The 19061-nt window shown below is 42.4% G+C and overlaps 1 protein-coding gene across 1 annotated transcript in view; it reads left to right on the plus strand.

Moving 5' to 3' along the window:
• ptprbl (protein tyrosine phosphatase receptor type B, like) overlaps positions 1-19061 on the plus strand; it is a 53118-nt gene that overhangs the window by 27147 nt on the left and 6910 nt on the right. Inside the window, exons 17-26 of the mRNA XM_083663246.1 lie at positions 1163-1451; positions 2291-2397; positions 5441-5546; positions 8560-8643; positions 9936-9953; positions 10067-10148; positions 13228-13318; positions 14598-14674; positions 17286-17420; positions 18559-18681. Coding sequence (XP_083519372.1) covers positions 1163-1451; positions 2291-2397; positions 5441-5546; positions 8560-8643; positions 9936-9953; positions 10067-10148; positions 13228-13318; positions 14598-14674; positions 17286-17420; positions 18559-18681 — 1112 coding nt within the window. The remainder of the gene's footprint in view (positions 1-1162; positions 1452-2290; positions 2398-5440; positions 5547-8559; positions 8644-9935; positions 9954-10066; positions 10149-13227; positions 13319-14597; positions 14675-17285; positions 17421-18558; positions 18682-19061) is intronic.

The following is a 19061-nucleotide window of genomic DNA, read 5'->3' on the forward strand; positions in this document are numbered from 1 at the left end:
CTAGAAATTTTGCATGCTCACTTCTAGTGCCGTGCTGAGCATGCACAGTTCCGGCTTAGTAGAGTAGTAGCTTAGTAGTGAGATTATTTATTTATTTATTTATCTATTTATTTATTTATTTATTTATTTATTTATTTATTTATTTATTTATGTATTTATGTTAATTATTCTATATATATATATTATATATGGATATGTATATGTGTGTATATATATGTATATATATGTATATATATGTGTATATATTTTGCTAGCCGATGGGTTTAGAACATTATTCTATTTCTCACTTTGTTCAGACAGTCTTGCTATATACAGTGGGGCGTATTTACATGCTTGCTGTATTTAAACTGCCGTGAGATTTGTTTGAGGAGCATAGCGAGACAGACGGGGATGAAAGTGGGCAGAGAGGGAGGGGGGGGAGCTCAGAGTGCTTTGGTGGCTGCTGGAACCTTATTTGACCATTTTGCCAAAATGGAAACAGGTTTTGAGTACAGGCGCACAGGCAGTTTGACGCGCGTCAGAACGCTCTTGGTGTGTGTTCGGCCGTTTAAAACAATGAGTAGACTTCAAAACGCGAGCGCCTGACGCTCCCAGTGCGTTTGAGGCTTAAGAATCAGATAACCCGACATTATAGGAGAAATTAAAACAAGAAAGTAAAGGTTCTTTTACCAAATGAAAGAATTTTTGATAAACCTCAATGAGTAGTGCATCTATTCCAGGTGTTTTCCCTGCTTTATTTCTTTATTTGAGGGATGATGCACATTAATGAACATTACTGGAAACGTGCCAGGGTTAGCCATAATATGTCTAATTTTCAACTGCTGTCCCCACACACACACACACACACACGGAGCCCTAACAGCAATGGATTTTTTGTTAAATGCCGATAAACATTATAAATGTCTGATAACCAGAAATCACGTTTCGTAAGTCCCAATGGATAAACGTAGTGAGGCCTGGAAAATTCATAAAAAATGATATTTCCATTTGTACAGAAATACTGACAAATACTGGTCATGGAAATGTTGCCATATTTGATTGAGCAATTTGGGGACATTTGGGAGGCTTTCGAACTGTAAAAATGTGGATCTTCAACCTAAAATGGGAACAGTTGCAGATCCTGTAAGACAACCTCACCTGTGCTTCCCCTGCCCACTCACAGACATGGAGAGCGTGCAGCCAGAGCAGCAGCACCCTCTGCCCTCCTACCTGGACTACAAATCCAACAGCTCCATCAAGTCGTACCAGACCAGCTACTTCCCCAGCCGCTGTGCCGAGGGCCCGGAGAGCAGCTCCCAGGGCTTTGAGATCAGCCTGGGCACCGGCATGGACAGCCTGGGGGGGAGCTGTGACCACAAAACGTCCCAGGACAGAGACCCAGACCTGGCCCCCGAGAGGGAGGAGCTGAGCGCGTTCTGTGACGGACCGCTCAAACCCAAGACTGCATACAGGTATTGAAGATCGCAGGTTCTACAATTCTGCAATTTGATTTGATTTCACTTATTTTACTTCATTTCAGTAGATTTATTAGATGTAAGAGTCAACAGGAAATATCGGAGCCCTTACTAACCGTCTGACTGTCTCTCAAATCCTGCCATGCAAGTGAACAGGTAAATCACACCCATGTGCCAATTACCAGAAGTGATAGTACCATAATCAAAATAAACAAATACATGAACACAGGCTAAATACACAATGGATACACATAGTTAGTATAACCCCCCCCCACACACACACACACACACACACATGCTGTTGTGTCTGTACTGACTTGAGTTGTGGTGACAGCATGGACCCGGTGTGTTGTGTCTGTACTGACTTGAGTTGTGGTGACAGCATGGACCCGGTGTGTTGTGTCTGTACTGACTTGAGTTGTGGTGACAGCATGGACCCAGTGAGTTGTGGTGACAGCATGGACCCAGTGAGTTGTGGTGACAGCATGGACCCAGTGAGTTGTGGTGACAGCATGGACCCAGTAAGTTGTGGTGACAGCATGGACCCAGTAAGTTGTGGTGACAGCATGGACCCAGTAAGTTGTGGTGACAGCATGGACCCAGTGAGTTGTGGTGACAGCATGGACCCAGTAAGTTGTGGTGACAGCATGGACCCGGTGTGTTGTGGTGACAGCATGGACCCAGTAAGTTGTGGTGACAGCATGGACCCAGTGAGTTGTGGTGACAGCATGGACCCAGTAAGTTGTGGTGACAGCATGGACCCAGTGAGTTGTGGTGACAGCATGGACCCAGTAAGTTGTGGTGACAGCATGGACCCGGTGTGTTGTGTGTTCCAGGCTGAGCGTCCGAGCGTTCACACAACTGTTTGACGAGGAGAAGAACGGCGTGATGTCACCGCTCTACACCGACACCTTCCTGTCCCTGCCCGTGCTCACTGAGGCTGGTAAGCATGACACGTTTACGCCTCACTGAGGCTGGTAAGCATGACACGTTTACGCCTCACTGAGGCTGGTAAGCATGGCACGTTTACGCCTCACTGAGGCTGGTAAGCATGACACGTTTACGCCTCACTGAGGCTGGTAAGCATGGCACGTTTACGCCTCACTGAGGCTGGTAAGCATGACACGTTTACGCCTCACTGAGGCTGGTAAGCATGACACGTTTACGCCTCACTGAGGCTGGTAAGCATGACACGTTTACGCCTCACTGAGGCTGGTAAGCATGGCACGTTTACTTATAGACGCTTTCAACTGGACAACATAAACATCCCCCAGGTTACTTCCTGTTGCAGTGTTTGCCAATACAATAATAGAGAGCCAAAGGTGACGTCACTTCCTGCTTCAGCATGCGCATCAAGAGCGTAATTTATTTTCATATAGACTCATAAAATGCTTAGAGAAATAGTTGTACTTGGTCAAACCAAATGATTCAGCTATATGTAGCATCAGGAGAGACCATGGAACATTTCACTCCGACCAAACCAACTTAAAAAAATAAAAATATGTTTTTTTCCCCCGCTGTCTTGGTCTGAGTGAACTGTTCTATGTTCTCTCCTGTTTCTAAATATAGCTGAATCGTTTGGTTTGACCAAGTACAACTATTTTTCTAAGCATTTTATGCAACACATCGCAATTGCTCAAGTGACATCACTGATGATGTCATAGACATTGTGACATCATCAGTGACATCATTATTGACCAAAGCCATCACAAATCTCAGAATCGTGGGACCAGAATCGTGGGACAGAAATTGCAGACAGACCCACAGACAGAACCCACTTACTCAATTTTGATGTCTATGGGAAAATAAATTGCAGATGAAATCTCTTGGTGCGTAGTGCGTACTGTATGCTTAATGCCGGGCTCAGACTACACGAATTCAGCCTGATTTTAAAATGATTTGGTCGAGCACGACACATTATTCTTATTATTCAGGCCCGAATATGACCGTCTGGAACGATGAACGGGCCGGGCGTCTTTACCTCTTGTAGTGTGACATCATCAAAGACCAGCGTCGGGACGTCACGACACCCCGACAAAAAGTCTGGCGTGCTGCTCGTCTTTTCGTCGGGCTGAATTATTTTCTCGTGTAGTTTGACAACTATTACCTATTAACCACGAGTTCCTTTTGACTTCAGCTTGAAGTGCGGAAGAACAGAGCATCCCCGTAACCATAGCAACTCACTCACTCTCTGCCTGCCTGATGAGAGAGGAGAGGAGAGGAGAGGGAGAGCCGCAGCAGCAACACAATCTATGATATTGTAGGCTACAAATATACCAGGCTAGATGTTGTAACCTTTAGGCCAGTGATTCCCAACCTGTGGGCCGCGGCCCCCTGGTGGGCCGCGAAGGTATTGCAAGTGGGCCGCCAAATCATTTCCAAAAAAGTATGATTTTTGAAAAAAAAAAAAAAAAAATTTTTTTGAACGATTTTGAAAAATCATACTTGAAAAAGTATGATTTTTGTTTCTTTGATGTTATTGCTTTTGCTTGAATTGAAGTTTCATCTTTACATCATCTTTATATTGGGTTTGTGTTTATTTGTAACCCTATCGATTTAATGGGCTTTCTTCTGATATTTGGATTTTGTTTGGATCTGATATTGGATGTCAAATTGTTATGAGAATGCATTTTTCCATTGTTGAAGGATACCGTTATTTATTAATCATTTGTTAATTAGCCTGTTACAGACAGCCCCTTGCTTGTCATTTCTGACATCTGTGTGGTGCTGATGGACAGCTCCTTGAATGATTGGTGTGTGTGTGTGTGTGTGTGTGTGTGTGTGTGTGTGTGTGTGTGTGTGTGTGTGTGTGTGGACAGCTCCTTGAAAACTGTAATACTGAAGGTGTTGCAACATGTTACAGGTGCTGTGTTAGTGACTGTGGAGCTTCCAACATGTTTCTCCTGTATTCAGTTCAGTCCTTTATGTTCAATTTTCAATAAAAAAGTGCTCTGAGAACGCATTATATGGCCTTTGTATTTATGGGGTCGGAGGTGGGCCGCGAACATTTTTGAGACATAAAAGTGGGCCCTGAGTTGGAAAAGGTTGGGAACCACTGCTTTAGGCTATTTCTCGTTCCCTGCTGTGGCCCTGTGCTGTCTGTCATGTTTTCACTTCCTGAGGTTATCAATTATGATTTTGTTTTTCACTGCGTGAGAAATGGACTTGTGGCGTGCAGGTCCTTCCTGATGTTCTGCATCAGAGTTGGCAGTCCTGGTCGGGATCAGACTTGTAGTGTTGCACGTGTGACATCAGTGTGACATCATACCTCGTCTGACATGGTGACATGGTGACATCATACCTCGTCTGACATGGTGACATGGTGACATCATACCTCGTCTGACATGGTGACATGGTGACAGACAAAACGTGTAGTCTGAACCCGGTATAACCCGGGAGTGGCCGTGACTCGCTCTCTATTACGGACAGGACATAAGCTAAGCTGTCCTCCAGCAACACAATGATGTGAAAACATCGCCAAAAGCATCGTCAACTAAAGTCAAACATGCTTATGGTCATATTCAAGTGTGGCAATATGTAATGAGCCAATACAACAATCAATCAGTGTCATCTTTTAAATCACTTTTACAGACTGGCCTTTATTTCTAAAAATGTTCTGTTCAGAAAATGTCTGACCCCTTGACAACTAGGCTCCACTACACCTTTGATCATGAAACAGTATAACATGGTGGTGTGTTAATGGTGCAGCATGTGTGTGTGTGTGTGTGTGTGTGTGTGTGTGTGTGTGTGTGTATGTGTTTAAGGGCCTGCAAAAAAAAAATTTTTTTTTTTTTTTGGTGCCCGCAGTCAGGCTACTCACTGAACAGCAGGCCAGGCTGTGTGTGTGTGTGTGTCAGTGTGTCAGTGTGTGGCGAGTTGTGTTGCAGCATGTGTGTGTGTCAGTGTGTGGTGAGTTGTGGTGCACCATGTGTGTGTCAGTGTGTGGTGAGTTGTGTTGATGGTGTGTAATGTGTGTTGCTCCTCAGAGCCTCTGAGCGGTGTGGTGGAGGGCATCAGCGCTGGCATGTTCCTCATCGCCATGATCGTGGGAGTCACCGCCCTGCTGGTCTGCAGGCAGAAGACACGCAAAGTGTGAGTGTCTGTCTGTCTGTGTGTCTGTCTGTCTGTCTGTCTGTCTGTCTGTCTGCCTGCCTGTCTGTCTGTCTGTCTGTCTGTCTGCCTGCCTGCCTGCCTGTCTGTCTGTCTGTCTGTCTGTCTGTCTGCCTGTCTGCCTGTCTGTCTGTCTGTGTGTCTGTCTGTCTGCCTGTCTGTCTGTCTGTCTGTCTGTCTGTCTGTCTGTCTGCCTGTCTGTCTGCCTGCCTGCCTGTCTGTCTGTGTGTCTGTCTGTCTGTCTGTCTGCCTGCCTGCCTGTCTGTCTGTGTGTCTGTGTGTCTGTCTGTCTGTCTGTCTGTCTGTCTGTCTGTCTGCCTGCCTGCCTGTCTGTCTGTCTGTCTGTCTGTCTGTCTGCCTGTCTGCCTGTCTGTCTGTCTGTCTGTCTGTCTGTCTGTCTGTCTGTCAGTTTCCCCGAACCTACAAATCACTCACTTTTTTAACTTCATAAACTAAAAACTTACTTAAACTAGTAAACTTAAATTTAAAGACAGCACACTAACATCAATGCTGATAATAAATACAAATAATATATATCAGACAGTTGTGATGTCATCAGTGATGTCACTCGAGCAACTGTGATGTAGTATGAGCCAATCGCACACAGTTGCACGATGGCGCACAGTTGCACGGGGACACAGTTGCCCATCTGTGATGTCAATTGGACAGCTTGCACAGTTGCTCATGGCGCGCAGTTGCTTGATGTCACAGTTGCTTGCGTGATGTCACTCGAGCAGCTGTTATGTAATCAGTGATGTCACTCGAGCAGCTGTGATTGATGGGCCAATGGCACACAATTGCCACAACTGTGATGTCACGGGCACTCTCCAGAGTCTCCACCCTAGAAATCGAGGGCTAAGTGTGTGGGCGGTGTCTGTCTGTCACAAAAGTGACATCATCAGTGAGGTGGTTAGCGATGTGCAACTGTGATATAGTGAGCCGATTCCACACAGTTGCACGATGGCGGACAGTTGCTGATGTCATGAGTGATGTCACTTGAGCAACTCTAAATACTTATTGGAGGGCCGATGGCACACAGTTGCATGATGGCGCATAGTTGCAAAGGCGCACAGTAGAGCAACTGTGATGTCAATAGGAGAGCTCACACAGTTGCTAATGGTGCACAGTTGCACAACTGTGATGTTACTCAAGCATTTGTTATGTCATCAGTGATGTCACTCAAGCAACTGTGATTGAAGGGGCAATGGCGTACAATTGCCCAACTGTGATGTCACGGGCACTCTCCAGAGTCTCCACCCTAGAAATTGAGCGGGCATAGCTCGCAAGATTTCTAGTAATTAAAATTGGCTAAGGATGTTAGTCACGATTTTGCACTATTAGTCACATTTTGTATCACGAAACATCAATCGTGACATCATCAGTGACATCATCAGTGATTTGTGACACAAATCGTGACATCAGTGATGTCATAAATCCCATGGTGCATCGTCTCCAGAGTCTCCTCCACCCTAGAAATCTAATTGACATGTTTACATGTTATGTATGAAGCTGTCAGCAGCAGGTCAGCAGGCTGTTTGTGCTCTGTCTTCCCTCCCTACATGAAAGGTTAAGATGCTGTTTGTGTGTTTGTGTTCAGGAGAGACCAGCTTAAAGGTTAAGATGCTGTTTGTGTGTTTGTGTTCAGGAGAGACCAGCTTAAAGGTTAAGATGCTGTTTGTGTGTTTGCAGCAGTGTTCAGGAGAGACCAGCTTAAAGGTTAAGATGCTGTTTGTGTGTTTGCAGCAGTGTTCAAGAGAGACCAGCTTAAAGGTTAAGATGCTGTTTGTGTGTTTGCAGCAGTGTTCAGGAGAGACCAGCTTAAAGGTTAAGATGCTGTTTGTGTGTTTGCAGCAGTGTTCAGGAGAGACCAGCGGTCAGGATGAAAGGTTAACATGCTGTTTGTGTGTTTGCAGCAGTGTTCAGGAGAGACCAGCTTAAAGGTTAAGATGCTGTTTGTGTGTTTGCAGCAGTGTTCAGGAGAGACCAGCGGTCAGGATGAAAGGTTAACATGCTGTTTGTGTGTTTGCAGCAGTGTTCAGGAGAGACCAGCTTAAAGGTTAACATGCTGTTTGTGTGTTTGCAGCAGTGTTCAGGAGAGACCAGCTTAAAGGTTAACATGCTGTTTGTGTGTTTGCAGCAGTGTTCAGGAGAGACCAGCTTAAAGGTTAACATGCTGTTTGTGTGTTTGCAGCAGTGTTCAGGAGAGACCAGCTTAAAGGTTAACATGCTGTTTGTGTGTTTGCAGCAGTGTTCAGGAGAGACCAGCGGTCAGGATGAAAGGTTAAGATGCTGTTTGTGTGTTTGCAGCAGTGTTCAGGAGAGACCAGCTTAAAGGTTAAGATGCTGTTTGTGTGTTTGCAGCAGTGTTCAGGAGAGACCAGCGGTCAGGATGAAAGGTTAACATGCTGTTTGTGTGTTTGCAGCAGTGTTCAGGAGAGACCAGCTTAAAGGTTAACATGCTGTTTGTGTGTTTGCAGCAGTGTTCAGGAGAGACCAGCTTAAAGGTTAAGATGCTGTTTGTGTGTTTGCAGCAGTGTTCAGGAGAGACCAGCGGTCAGGATGAAAGGTTAAGATGCTGTTTGTGTGTTTGCAGCAGTGTTCAGGAGAGACCAGCTTAAAGGTTAAGATGCTGTTTGTGTGTTTGCAGCAGTGTTCAGGAGAGACCAGCGGTCAGGATGAAAGGTTAAGATGCTGTTTGTGTGTTTGCAGCAGTGTTCAGGAGAGACCAGCTTAAAGGTTAAGATGCTGTTTGTGTGTTTGCAGCAGTGTTCAGGAGAGACCAGCTTAAAGGTTAAGATGCTGTTTGTGTGTTTGCAGCAGTGTTCAGGAGAGACCAGCGGTCAGGATGAAAGGTTAACATGCTGTTTGTGTGTTTGCAGCAGTGTTCAGGAGAGACCAGCTTAAAGGTTAAGATGCTGTTTGTGTGTTTGCAGCAGTGTTCAGGAGAGACCAGCGGTCAGGATGAAAGGTTAAGATGCTGTTTGTGTGTTTGCAGCAGTGTTCAGGAGAGACCAGCGGTCAGGATGAGCATGAGCAGGAGAGAGAGACCCACCTCACCAGTACATATGGGGGTCAGAGGGTAAGAGGCCATTTTTATATTCATACTATACTGTACGCTAATGCTAAGTAAGTTGTGATTATCCTTGGAGAGGACATATATATATATATATATATATATATATATATATATATATATATATATATATATATATGATATCACCATCAGTCATATATATATATATATATATATATCATTAAGACCTGATGCATTTGTGTTGTTCTCCCTTTCAGCAAAGATACTTTATACAGTACACTATTTCTTAAGGTTTTAGGGGGTTGTTTCAAATGCTCTGTAGGTTTTAGAAAGCTTTTCTAGAGGTTTTAATGCATTTTGTTCTTTTATATGAATTTTATCTTTTTCACTTTGTAATTGTTTTATTTCTCTATGCTCTTTTCTTTTTTCTTTTTTTTATGTAAAGCACTTTGAATGTCCTCTGTGTATGAAATGTGCTGTACAAATAAACTTGCCCTGCCCTGCCCCTACTAATACTAATAATAACTAGTGAAGGTGGCCAGGCTGCAGTGTCTGGCAGGTTCACATCCACCTGTAGACTCACCACACCAATACCAAGACTAATGTTGTTAGTAGCTGATAGAGAATAAATTCTGCAATTATAGCTTATTGGGAAATGCCAATGGAACTTATATTTTTCTCCAACAGTAGCCATACTAATAGAAATACCAATACCAGAATACCAGCACCAATACTGATACTATTTTGTTACTTACCACCACTATTACTGCTACTATTGATAACAATTAGCAGTAGTGCTATTAGTATTATTGCTAACACTACTACTACTATACTAGTACTACTCGGATTACTACTACTACTAATTAATAATACTGTAATAACAATAATAACTCCCTGTAAAAACAACAGGAAATGAACACATGTAGTATGTAGAAGGGAAAGACAATGGGACACAATTAACAAGTGGAAACAATTACATAGAAATAGATGATAATATTCTGTAAAAGTGCATTGTAAGACACAATCAAGGCCAAACAAAGCCATGCTGTAAACTTCATTCAGCTTCAGTTTGCTAAGGTTAAGGGTCACACCTTTTCCCTTCTGGGTTAAACCAGCTTGCGGCTCGTTGTGTTTGCTGGCTCTCTTGTTTGATTCATACCATATAATTATTACATAATTCAGTGCAATTAATGTTTGGGTGTGCCTTGGTTTGTTGTAAGCTGCATACACCTGCCTTAGTAACCGCTGATGTACCAGGTTCTTATAATACAGTCAATCCTTCAGCAGATGTCGTTTATGACCAATGATTCACCAATGATTTGTCCCTTCTGTTTCAGCAACCGTCGCATTTCCAGGTAAATTCAGTGTTTTCCTGATCCGTGAAATCAAAGAAATCTCTTCTGTTGAATGGCTGATTTTGCCCTCTGGATATTTTGTGGACTAAATATGTTGTCTCTGTATCCTGCAGCCCCATCAAGATCATGCACTTTGAGTCTCACTACACCAAACTGCAGGCCGACTCCAACTACCTTCTGTCAGAGGAGTATGAGGTTAGCACAATAAATGCACAGGAATATGTCACAGATTGTCACAGACAGTGATCAACTTATAGAGATTAGGTGAAGAGTTAAGTGTTACATCCATTTTGAAAAATAAAAATGTTCCATCAATCCCTAAGATTAAAAAGAGATTCATTATTGAATCGTTTATTATTTAGTTATTTAAGAATTAAGTCCAGAATGTATCTTCTTTTTTTCCTCATCTTTTTTTATTATTATCAAGCAACAAGCAACATATGTGACACTTTTTCCAAATGGTAGATCTGAACACAACACTGTATACATGGTAGATCTGAACACAACACTGTATAAATGGTAGATCTGAACACAACACTGTATAAATGGTAGATCTGAACACAACACTGTGTAAATGGTAGATCTGAACACAACACTGTATAAATGGTAGATCTGAACACAACACTGTATAAATGGTAGATCTGAACACAACACTGTATAAATGGTAGATCTGAACACAACACTGTATAAATGGTAGATCTGAACACAACACTGTATAAATGGTAGAACACAACACTGTATAAATGGTAGATCTGAACACAACACTGTATAAATGGTAGATCTGAACACAACACTGTATAAATGGTAGATCTGAACACAACACTGTATAAATGGTAGATCTGAACACAACACTGTATAAATGGTAGATCTGAACACAACACTGTATAAATGGTAGATCTGAACACAACACTGTATAAATGGTAGATCTGAACACAACACTGTATACATGGTAGATCTGAACACAACACTGTATAAATGGTAGATCTGAACACAACACTGTATAAATGGTAGATCTGAACACAACACTGTATAAATGGTAGATCTGAACACAACACTGTATAAATGATCTGAACACAACACTGTATAAATGGTAGATCTGAACACAACACTGTATACATGGTAGATCTGAACACAACACTGTATAAATGGTAGATCTGAACACAACACTGTATAAATGGTAGATCTGAACACAACACTGTATACATGGTAGATCTGAACACAACACTGTATAAATGGTAGATCTGAACACAACACTGTATAAATGGAAGATCTGAACACAACACTGTATAAATGGTAGATCTGAACACAACACTGTATAAATGGTAGATCTGAACACAACACTGTATACATGGTAGATCTGAACACAACACTGTATAAATGGAAGATCGGAACACAACACTGTATAAATGGTAGATCTGAACACAACGCTGTATAAATGGTAGATCTGAACACAACACTGTATAAATGGTAGATCTGAACACAACACTGTATAAATGGTAGATCTGAACACAACACTGTATAAATGGTAGATCTGAACACAACGCTGTATAAATGGTAGATCTGAACACAACACTGTATAAATGGTAGATCTGAACACAACACTGTATAAATGGTAGATCTGAACACAACACTGTATAAATGGTAGATCTGAACACAACACTGGATAAATGGTAGATCTGAACACAACACTGTATAAATGGTAGATCTGAACACAACACTGTATAAATGGTAGATCTGAACACAACACTGTATACATGGAAGATCTGAACACAACACTGTATAAATGGTAGATCTGAACACAACACTGTATAAATGGTAGATCTGAACACAACACTGGATAAATGGTAGATCTGAACACAACACTGTATAAATGGTAGATCTGAACACAACACTGTATAAATGGTAGATCTGAACACAACACTGGATAAATGGTAGATCTGAACACAACACTGTATAAATGGACTTACACGTTATGTGGTGCAGCAGGAATGAGTGCTAAACCCCGGAAATGCATCACCATGGGTTCCCCCATCTCAACGTCAGTGGCTTTTTCCAATGGGTTTTTCCAATGGGTTTTTCCAATGGGTTTTTGGTTAGCTGCCTGAAATAAGCTCTGTGGTTAACACAAGTGAATGATACTTGCACGTTTTGTTCAGCAAGATAATCTTCACAATTGCACCCTTTTATGATTTGTGAAGCATTTTCTGGCGATTTTCTGACAATCACGATTTCTGGCGATCGTGATTTCTGGCGATCGCATTTACCCTTCAAAAATCACAAAACTGGTGTTAATTTATGACGATTATCTTGTTGAACAAAACCGTTACACTTTTTTTCCCCACAGAGATTATTTTCTGCAATAATCCAAAAGCCAATGGGAAAATCCCATTGGCTTTTTGTTGAGGGGCGATGCTAACTTTGCCCTAGAAGGTTGGCCTAGAACACGGGTGGGCAACTGGCGGCCCCCGACCTCACTCAGTGTGGCCCCTGGGTCAATTTATCTTTCCCCCCCCCCTTTTTTTTTACAAGGCTGACGTTTTTGGTTAGGTTAGGTTCGACCACCCAAATCTGTGTTTTTATTTTACTCTACATCCCAGAACATGGCGCTTATGGCGTTAGCATTGTCCATCCACATACTGTTTATCGTTAGCATTTCAGCTAACGCTATTGTAACAAACTATATCCAGGATGCACATTGCACATGCAACATTACTAATCTGATTAATATCACATATCTGGGTGATGTACCCCATCAAATTGCTGTAGCGGCCTGTTTTAAAGCTCGAGCAAAGTTTCTGGTGTCATCTGAATGGAAGAATTACTAAATTTGAATATGAAAAATATAAATGTTGGTATAATAAACTTTGATTACCAGTCCTTTTCATCAGATTAGTAGCTATAATTGGGCATGATGGAGTTACAGTAGGCTACTGGTGGAAGTGCACGGTCACAATCCGGCCCTCTGGTAGCGAGGACATTTTTTTTGTGGCCCTCTCTATCATCAAAGTTGCCCATCTCTGATCCCTGCACCATTCTATACTGTATATTCATGTTAGGACCTGAAAGACGGGGGGATGTTGAAAGGCATTCTGGGAAATGTAGGAAAGCTCTAACTGAAGTAGAAGTAGACGAAGCAGGTTGAGGGAAAAGTGGCTTCACCAAAAAAAAGTAAACGAACACCTCATCACTTCATACCTCTGGCACACTGAACATCACAGTTATAGGCTGCTATAATAACAGTGTGAGAGGATTGATCCTGTGCTTCTCCTGTCAGGACCTGAAGGACGTGGGCCGTAACCAGCCGCTGGACACCGCTCTGCTGCCAGAGAACCGCGGCAAGAACCGATACAACAACATCCTTCCCTGTGAGTGGGAGGCAGCCGCCTACAGACAGAAATATGGAGTGATTAAGAGAGCTTACAGCCGGCTGCCAGGCCACACCCCTTCTAGTTTGGCAACCTCCGCATAGAGCTGAACAGTCACGTGACATCTCTTGTCCCGGAAGAGAGTTCCCCATTCATTTTCCCCATAGACATTTAGAAAAGTCCTTATGTAACGAGTTTTAAGGCCGGAACCAAGCCAGCCAGCGACCTACTGCATCGCTAGTGATCATAAAACATAACCAAGCCAACCAGCGACCTACTGCATCGCTAGTGATCATAAAACATAACCAAGCCAACCAGCGACCTACTGCATCGCTAGTGATCATAAAACATTTAACCTACTGCATCACTAGTGATCATAAAACATAACCAAGCCAGCCAGCGACCTACTGCATCGCTAGTGATCATAAAACATAACCAAGCCAGCCAGCGACCTACTGCATCGCTAGTGATCATAAAACATTTAACCTACTGCATCACTAGTGATCATAAAACATTTAACCTACTGCATCGCTAGTGATCATAAAACATTTAACCTACTGCATCGCTAGTGATCATAAAACATTTAACCTATTGCATTGCTAGTGATCATAAAACATTTAACCTACTGCATCGCTAGTGATCATAAAACATTTAACCTACTGCATCACTAGTGATCATAAAACATTTAACCTACTGCATCGCTAGTGATCATAAAACATTTAACCTACTGCATCACTAGTGATCATAAAACATTGAACCTACTGCATCGCTAGTGATCATAAAACATTTAACCTACTGCATCACTAGTGATCATAAAACATTGAACCTACTGCATCGCTAGTGATCATAAAACATTTAACCTACTGCATCACTAGTGATCATAAAACATTTAACCTACTGCATCACTAGTGATCATAAAACATTTAACCTACTGCATCACTAGTGATCATAAAACATTTAACCTACTGCATCACTAGTGATCATAAAACATTTAACCTACTGCATCACTAGTGATCATAAAACATTTAACCTACTGCATCACTAGTGATCATAAAACATTTAACCTACTGCATCACTAGTGATCATAAAACATTTAACTTGGAGCAACAAAATCTCGGGAAAATCTCTTCCGGGGCAAGAGGTGTCACGTGACTGTTCAGCTCTATTACTCAGCAGTGCATGCAGCATTTATGTGGGAAGCGTCTCTTGCCCAACCTCTCATATTTCTCTGCTGTGTGTGTGTGTGTGTGTGTGTGTGTGTGTGTGTGTTGGTGTTCAGATGACTCGACGCGAGTCAAGCTGTCCTACGTGGATGACGATCCCTGCTCAGACTACATCAATGCCAGCTACATTCCTGTAAGCTCACTGATCCATGGAGGGAGGGGATGGAGGAAGTGGATAGGTCCATGGAGGAAGTGGATAGGTCCATAGAGGAAGTGGATAGGTCCATAGAGGAAGTGGATAGGTCCATAGAGGAAGTGGATAGGTTCATGGAGGAAGTGGATAGGTCCATGGAGGAAGTGGATAGATCCATGGAGGAAGTGGATAGGTCCATGCAGGAAGTGGATAGATCCATGGAGGAAGTGGATAGATACATGGAGGAAGTGGATAGGTCCATGGAGGAAGTGGATAGGTCCATAGAGGAAGTGGATAGGTCCATGGAGGAAGTGGATAGATCCATGGAGGAAGTGGATAGATACATGGAGAAAGTGGATAGATCCATGGAGGAAGTGGATAGATCCATGGAGGAAGTGGATAGGTCCATGGAGGAAGTGGATAGATCCATGGAGAAAGTGGATAGATCCATGGAGGAAGTGGATAGATCCATGGAGGAAGTGGATAGATACATGGAGAAAGTGGATAGATCCATGGAGGAAGTGGATAGATCCATGGAGGAAGTGGATAGGTCCATGGAGGAAGTGGATAGATCCATGGAGAAAGTGGATAGATCCATGGAGGAAGTGGATAGATCCATGGAGGAAGTGGATAGATACATGGAGAAAGTGGATAGATCCATGGAGGAAGTGGATAGATACATGGAGAAAGTGGATAGATCCATGGAGGAAGTGGATAGATCCATGGAGGAAGTGGATAGGTCCATGGAGGAAGTGGATAGATCCATGGAGAAAGTGGATAGATCCATGGAGGAAGTGGATAGATCCATGGAGGAAGTGGATAGATACATGGAGAAAGTGGATAGATCCATGGAGGAAGTGGATAGATCCATGGAGGAAGTGGATAGATCCATGGAGGAAGTGGATAGATCCATGGAGAAAGTGGATAGATACATGGAGGAAGTGGATAGATACATGGAGAAAGTGGATAGATACATGGAGGAAGTGGATAGATACATGGAGGAAGTGGATAGATCCATGGAGAAAGTGGATAGATACATGGAGGAAGTGGATAGATCCATGGAGGAAGTGGATAGATACATGGAGAAAGTGGATAGATCCATGGAGGAAGTGGATAGATACATGGAGAAAGTGGATAGATACATGGAGGAAGTGGATAGATACATGGAGAAAGTGGATAGATCCATGGAGGAAGTGGATAGATCCATGGAGAAAGTGGATAGATCCATGGAGGAAGTGGATAGATACATGGAGAAAGTGGATAGGTCCATGGAGGAAGTAGGTGTACTGGACAGTTTTGTGTTTGAGAGTATGGACAGTGTGCTAAAAAAACAAAACCACGCCATGCATTATAAACACAATGTCAGGACTAATAAGGACTCTGCGTTGTGGTATCAGTATTGGGGCACGGTCGGTTTGCTGTGATTCTGATATTTCTGACAGGACTTGAAGGCAGCATAAGATGAGAGGAACTTTCAAACATGACACCAATAAAGAGGCAAAGAATGTAATGCAAGTAACGACCAATCTGTTACATAAGGAACTGTCATGTGACATCGGAAACTGAAACAGTGATGTGACTACAGTATAGAGACACTGCTTGAAATAGGCCACACCCATCATGGGGGAAAGCACTCCATTCACTCCCACACACCAGCGTCATTTTCCTTGAATTAAACATAGCTAAAAGCTGTTGTGTGGTGGGGCTGCGCAGACAACAGATGTAAAAAATCGCCAATTAAAGTTTGTTTGTACTCCCGAGCAAAACAAGGAAGCCATTGAGAATTGGCGAGAAGAAAAATGTGGATCTAGATGTCAAGGATGAAGTTGGAGTGTTCATCTTCCATATATATGATCCTTAGGAGAACGCCAGGATTGGGGGGGGGCGGAGTTTTTGTTTCTCCCCGTTTTGGGTGTGGTTTCTGAATGATGACGCGCTCCGCAGTGTCTCTATACATTCCTTTGTAATGCGTTCTGTTTTTCTCCTGCAGCTTTGTTATTGAGTATGTGTATATAATTATGTATATGTTATTGTTATTGAGTATGTGTATATGATTATGTATATGTTATTGTTATTGAGTATGTGTATATGATTATGTATTATGTTATTGTTATTGAGTATGTGTATATGATTATGTATTATGTTATTGTTATTGAGTATGTGTATATGATTATGTATATGTTATTGTTATTGAGTATGTGTATATGATTATGTATATGTTATTGTTATTGAGTATGTGTATATGATTATGTATATGTTATTGTTATTGTTATTGAGTATGTGTATATGATTATGTATATGTTATTGTTATTGAGTATGTGTATATGATTATGTATATGTTATTGTTATTGAGTATGTGTATATGATTTTTATTGTTATTGTTATTGAGTATGTGTATATGATTATGTATATGTTATTGTTATTGAGTATGTGTATATGATTATGTATATGTTATTGTTATTGAGTATGTGTATATGATTATGTATATGTTATTGTTATTGAGTATGTGTATATGATTATGTATATGTTATTGTTATTGAGTATGTGCATATGATTTTTATTGTTATTGTGTGAAAATGTGAATGGGTTTTGATGTGAAAATGTGTTTCAGGGTAGCAGCTTCCGTCGGGAGTACATCGCCACCCAAGGCCCGCTGCCCGGAACCAAAGATGACTTCTGGAAGATGGTGTGGGAGCAGAACGTCCACAACGTGGTCATGGTTACGCAGTGTGTGGAGAAAGGCAGGGTGGGTAGAACAGGCTCATGTCCTGTGAACAGAGTGCATTATTTTAGGATCCATTTATCGACGGCTTTCACGGAATTGTGTGACGGGAATATTTTGAAACCTAGCTTATTTCCTGCCAGCTATTGTATTAGCATCATAGACTGTATACACTGCAACAGGAAGTTAGCAAGAAGTTAGTTATGTTGTCAAGTTGAAACCGTCTAGAGTACCAAAGTCACGCCCTCTTCCAGGTTAGGCTTAGGAACCAAGGGATTTCATCTGCCATTTATTTTCCCCATAGACCTTTGGTAAAACGCTTATACAAATACTTTTACTTGATCAAACCAAGTGATTCAGTTATATTTAGAATCGGAACAGACCATAGAACATTTCACTCAGACCGAAATAAATGTATATGCTTTTTTCTTTTAAAGGCCCATTCCGTAACTTCTGACTCTTACTGACATCGGTGGCCATTGTCAGTAACGGCGGAGTAACCGCAGACAGCATGTGCTCGAGCTGGCGCGCGTGCACCACCATTCTCGCACGTGCCCAGCAGCTGCCTGGCTAAAACAGTTGCTTTGTAATGTTAGCTGATAAAAGTCACTTGAAAACGGCAACCTGGACAATTTATCGGCCAGATCAGCCTCGAGACTGGATTAGCGGAATTAGTGGACATTTTTGTGGCATGTTTGGTCATGTTTTGGCTGCGGGGAACTGGATACTAACGTTAGCATGAGCCAGGAGCTAACTGCCTGCTATAGGGCCTATTACAGTCTATGCCTGCAGTCAAACAATGTTCCATAAGCATAACGTAGTAACGTTAGGCATATTTACGACTGTTACATTATCCATACTAGAGGCTAAGGTTATTAGCGGAGCTTCTGGGTGGTAAATCCCTTAGCTACTGTATAGCCACGTTAGCAAGCAAGCTAACGTTATCTGGCTAGCTGAAACCACATCATCACAGGTCCCTCCATGAACCGAAAACACAGCCCCGACTCTACTCCCCCCCCCCTTCCCCCGACGTCGGTCACATTGCTGCTGTACCCAGTAAAACTATTTTTATAAGCATGTTACCAAATGTCTATGGAAAAATAAATCCCTGTGTGCACAGGCCCTTAGTTATTCATTGCAAACTCTTGGTGTCCCCCTGCAGGTGAAGTGTGACCACTACTGGCCGTTTGACCAGGAGCCGCTGTACTACGGAGACCTGATCGTCCAGATGCTGTCGGAGTCCGTGCTGCCTGAGTGGACCATACGAGAGTTCAACATCTGCAGCGTATGTTTATTGTTTATTGTTTATTGTTGATTAAAAAGGATCCTGTCTTCCTGGGGTCCGAGACAACAATACACATTACAGACAAACAATTCAATAGATGTTTGTGTACGTACGTCCGTCTGTACGTCCGTCCGTTGTTTGTTAACGCGATATCTCAGGAACGCCTTGATGAAATTTCGTCACATTTGGCTCAAACGTCCACTTGGACTCGAGGATGAACTGATTCGATTTTGGTGGTCAAAGGTCAAGGTCACTGTGACCTCACGAATGCTAATTTTAAACTCGTTAACATATCAGAGCCGTGTTGTTGAAACATTTCCCGCTGCCAAAAAAGGCAGGCTTTAGCTGATAGTCCAGCCCAGGCAGACACGATCAGGGAT

This window comes from Poromitra crassiceps (assembly GCF_964638095.1).
Source record: "Poromitra crassiceps genome assembly, chromosome: 30".
In the NCBI taxonomy this organism is placed as follows: domain Eukaryota; kingdom Metazoa; phylum Chordata; class Actinopteri; order Beryciformes; family Melamphaidae; genus Poromitra; species Poromitra crassiceps.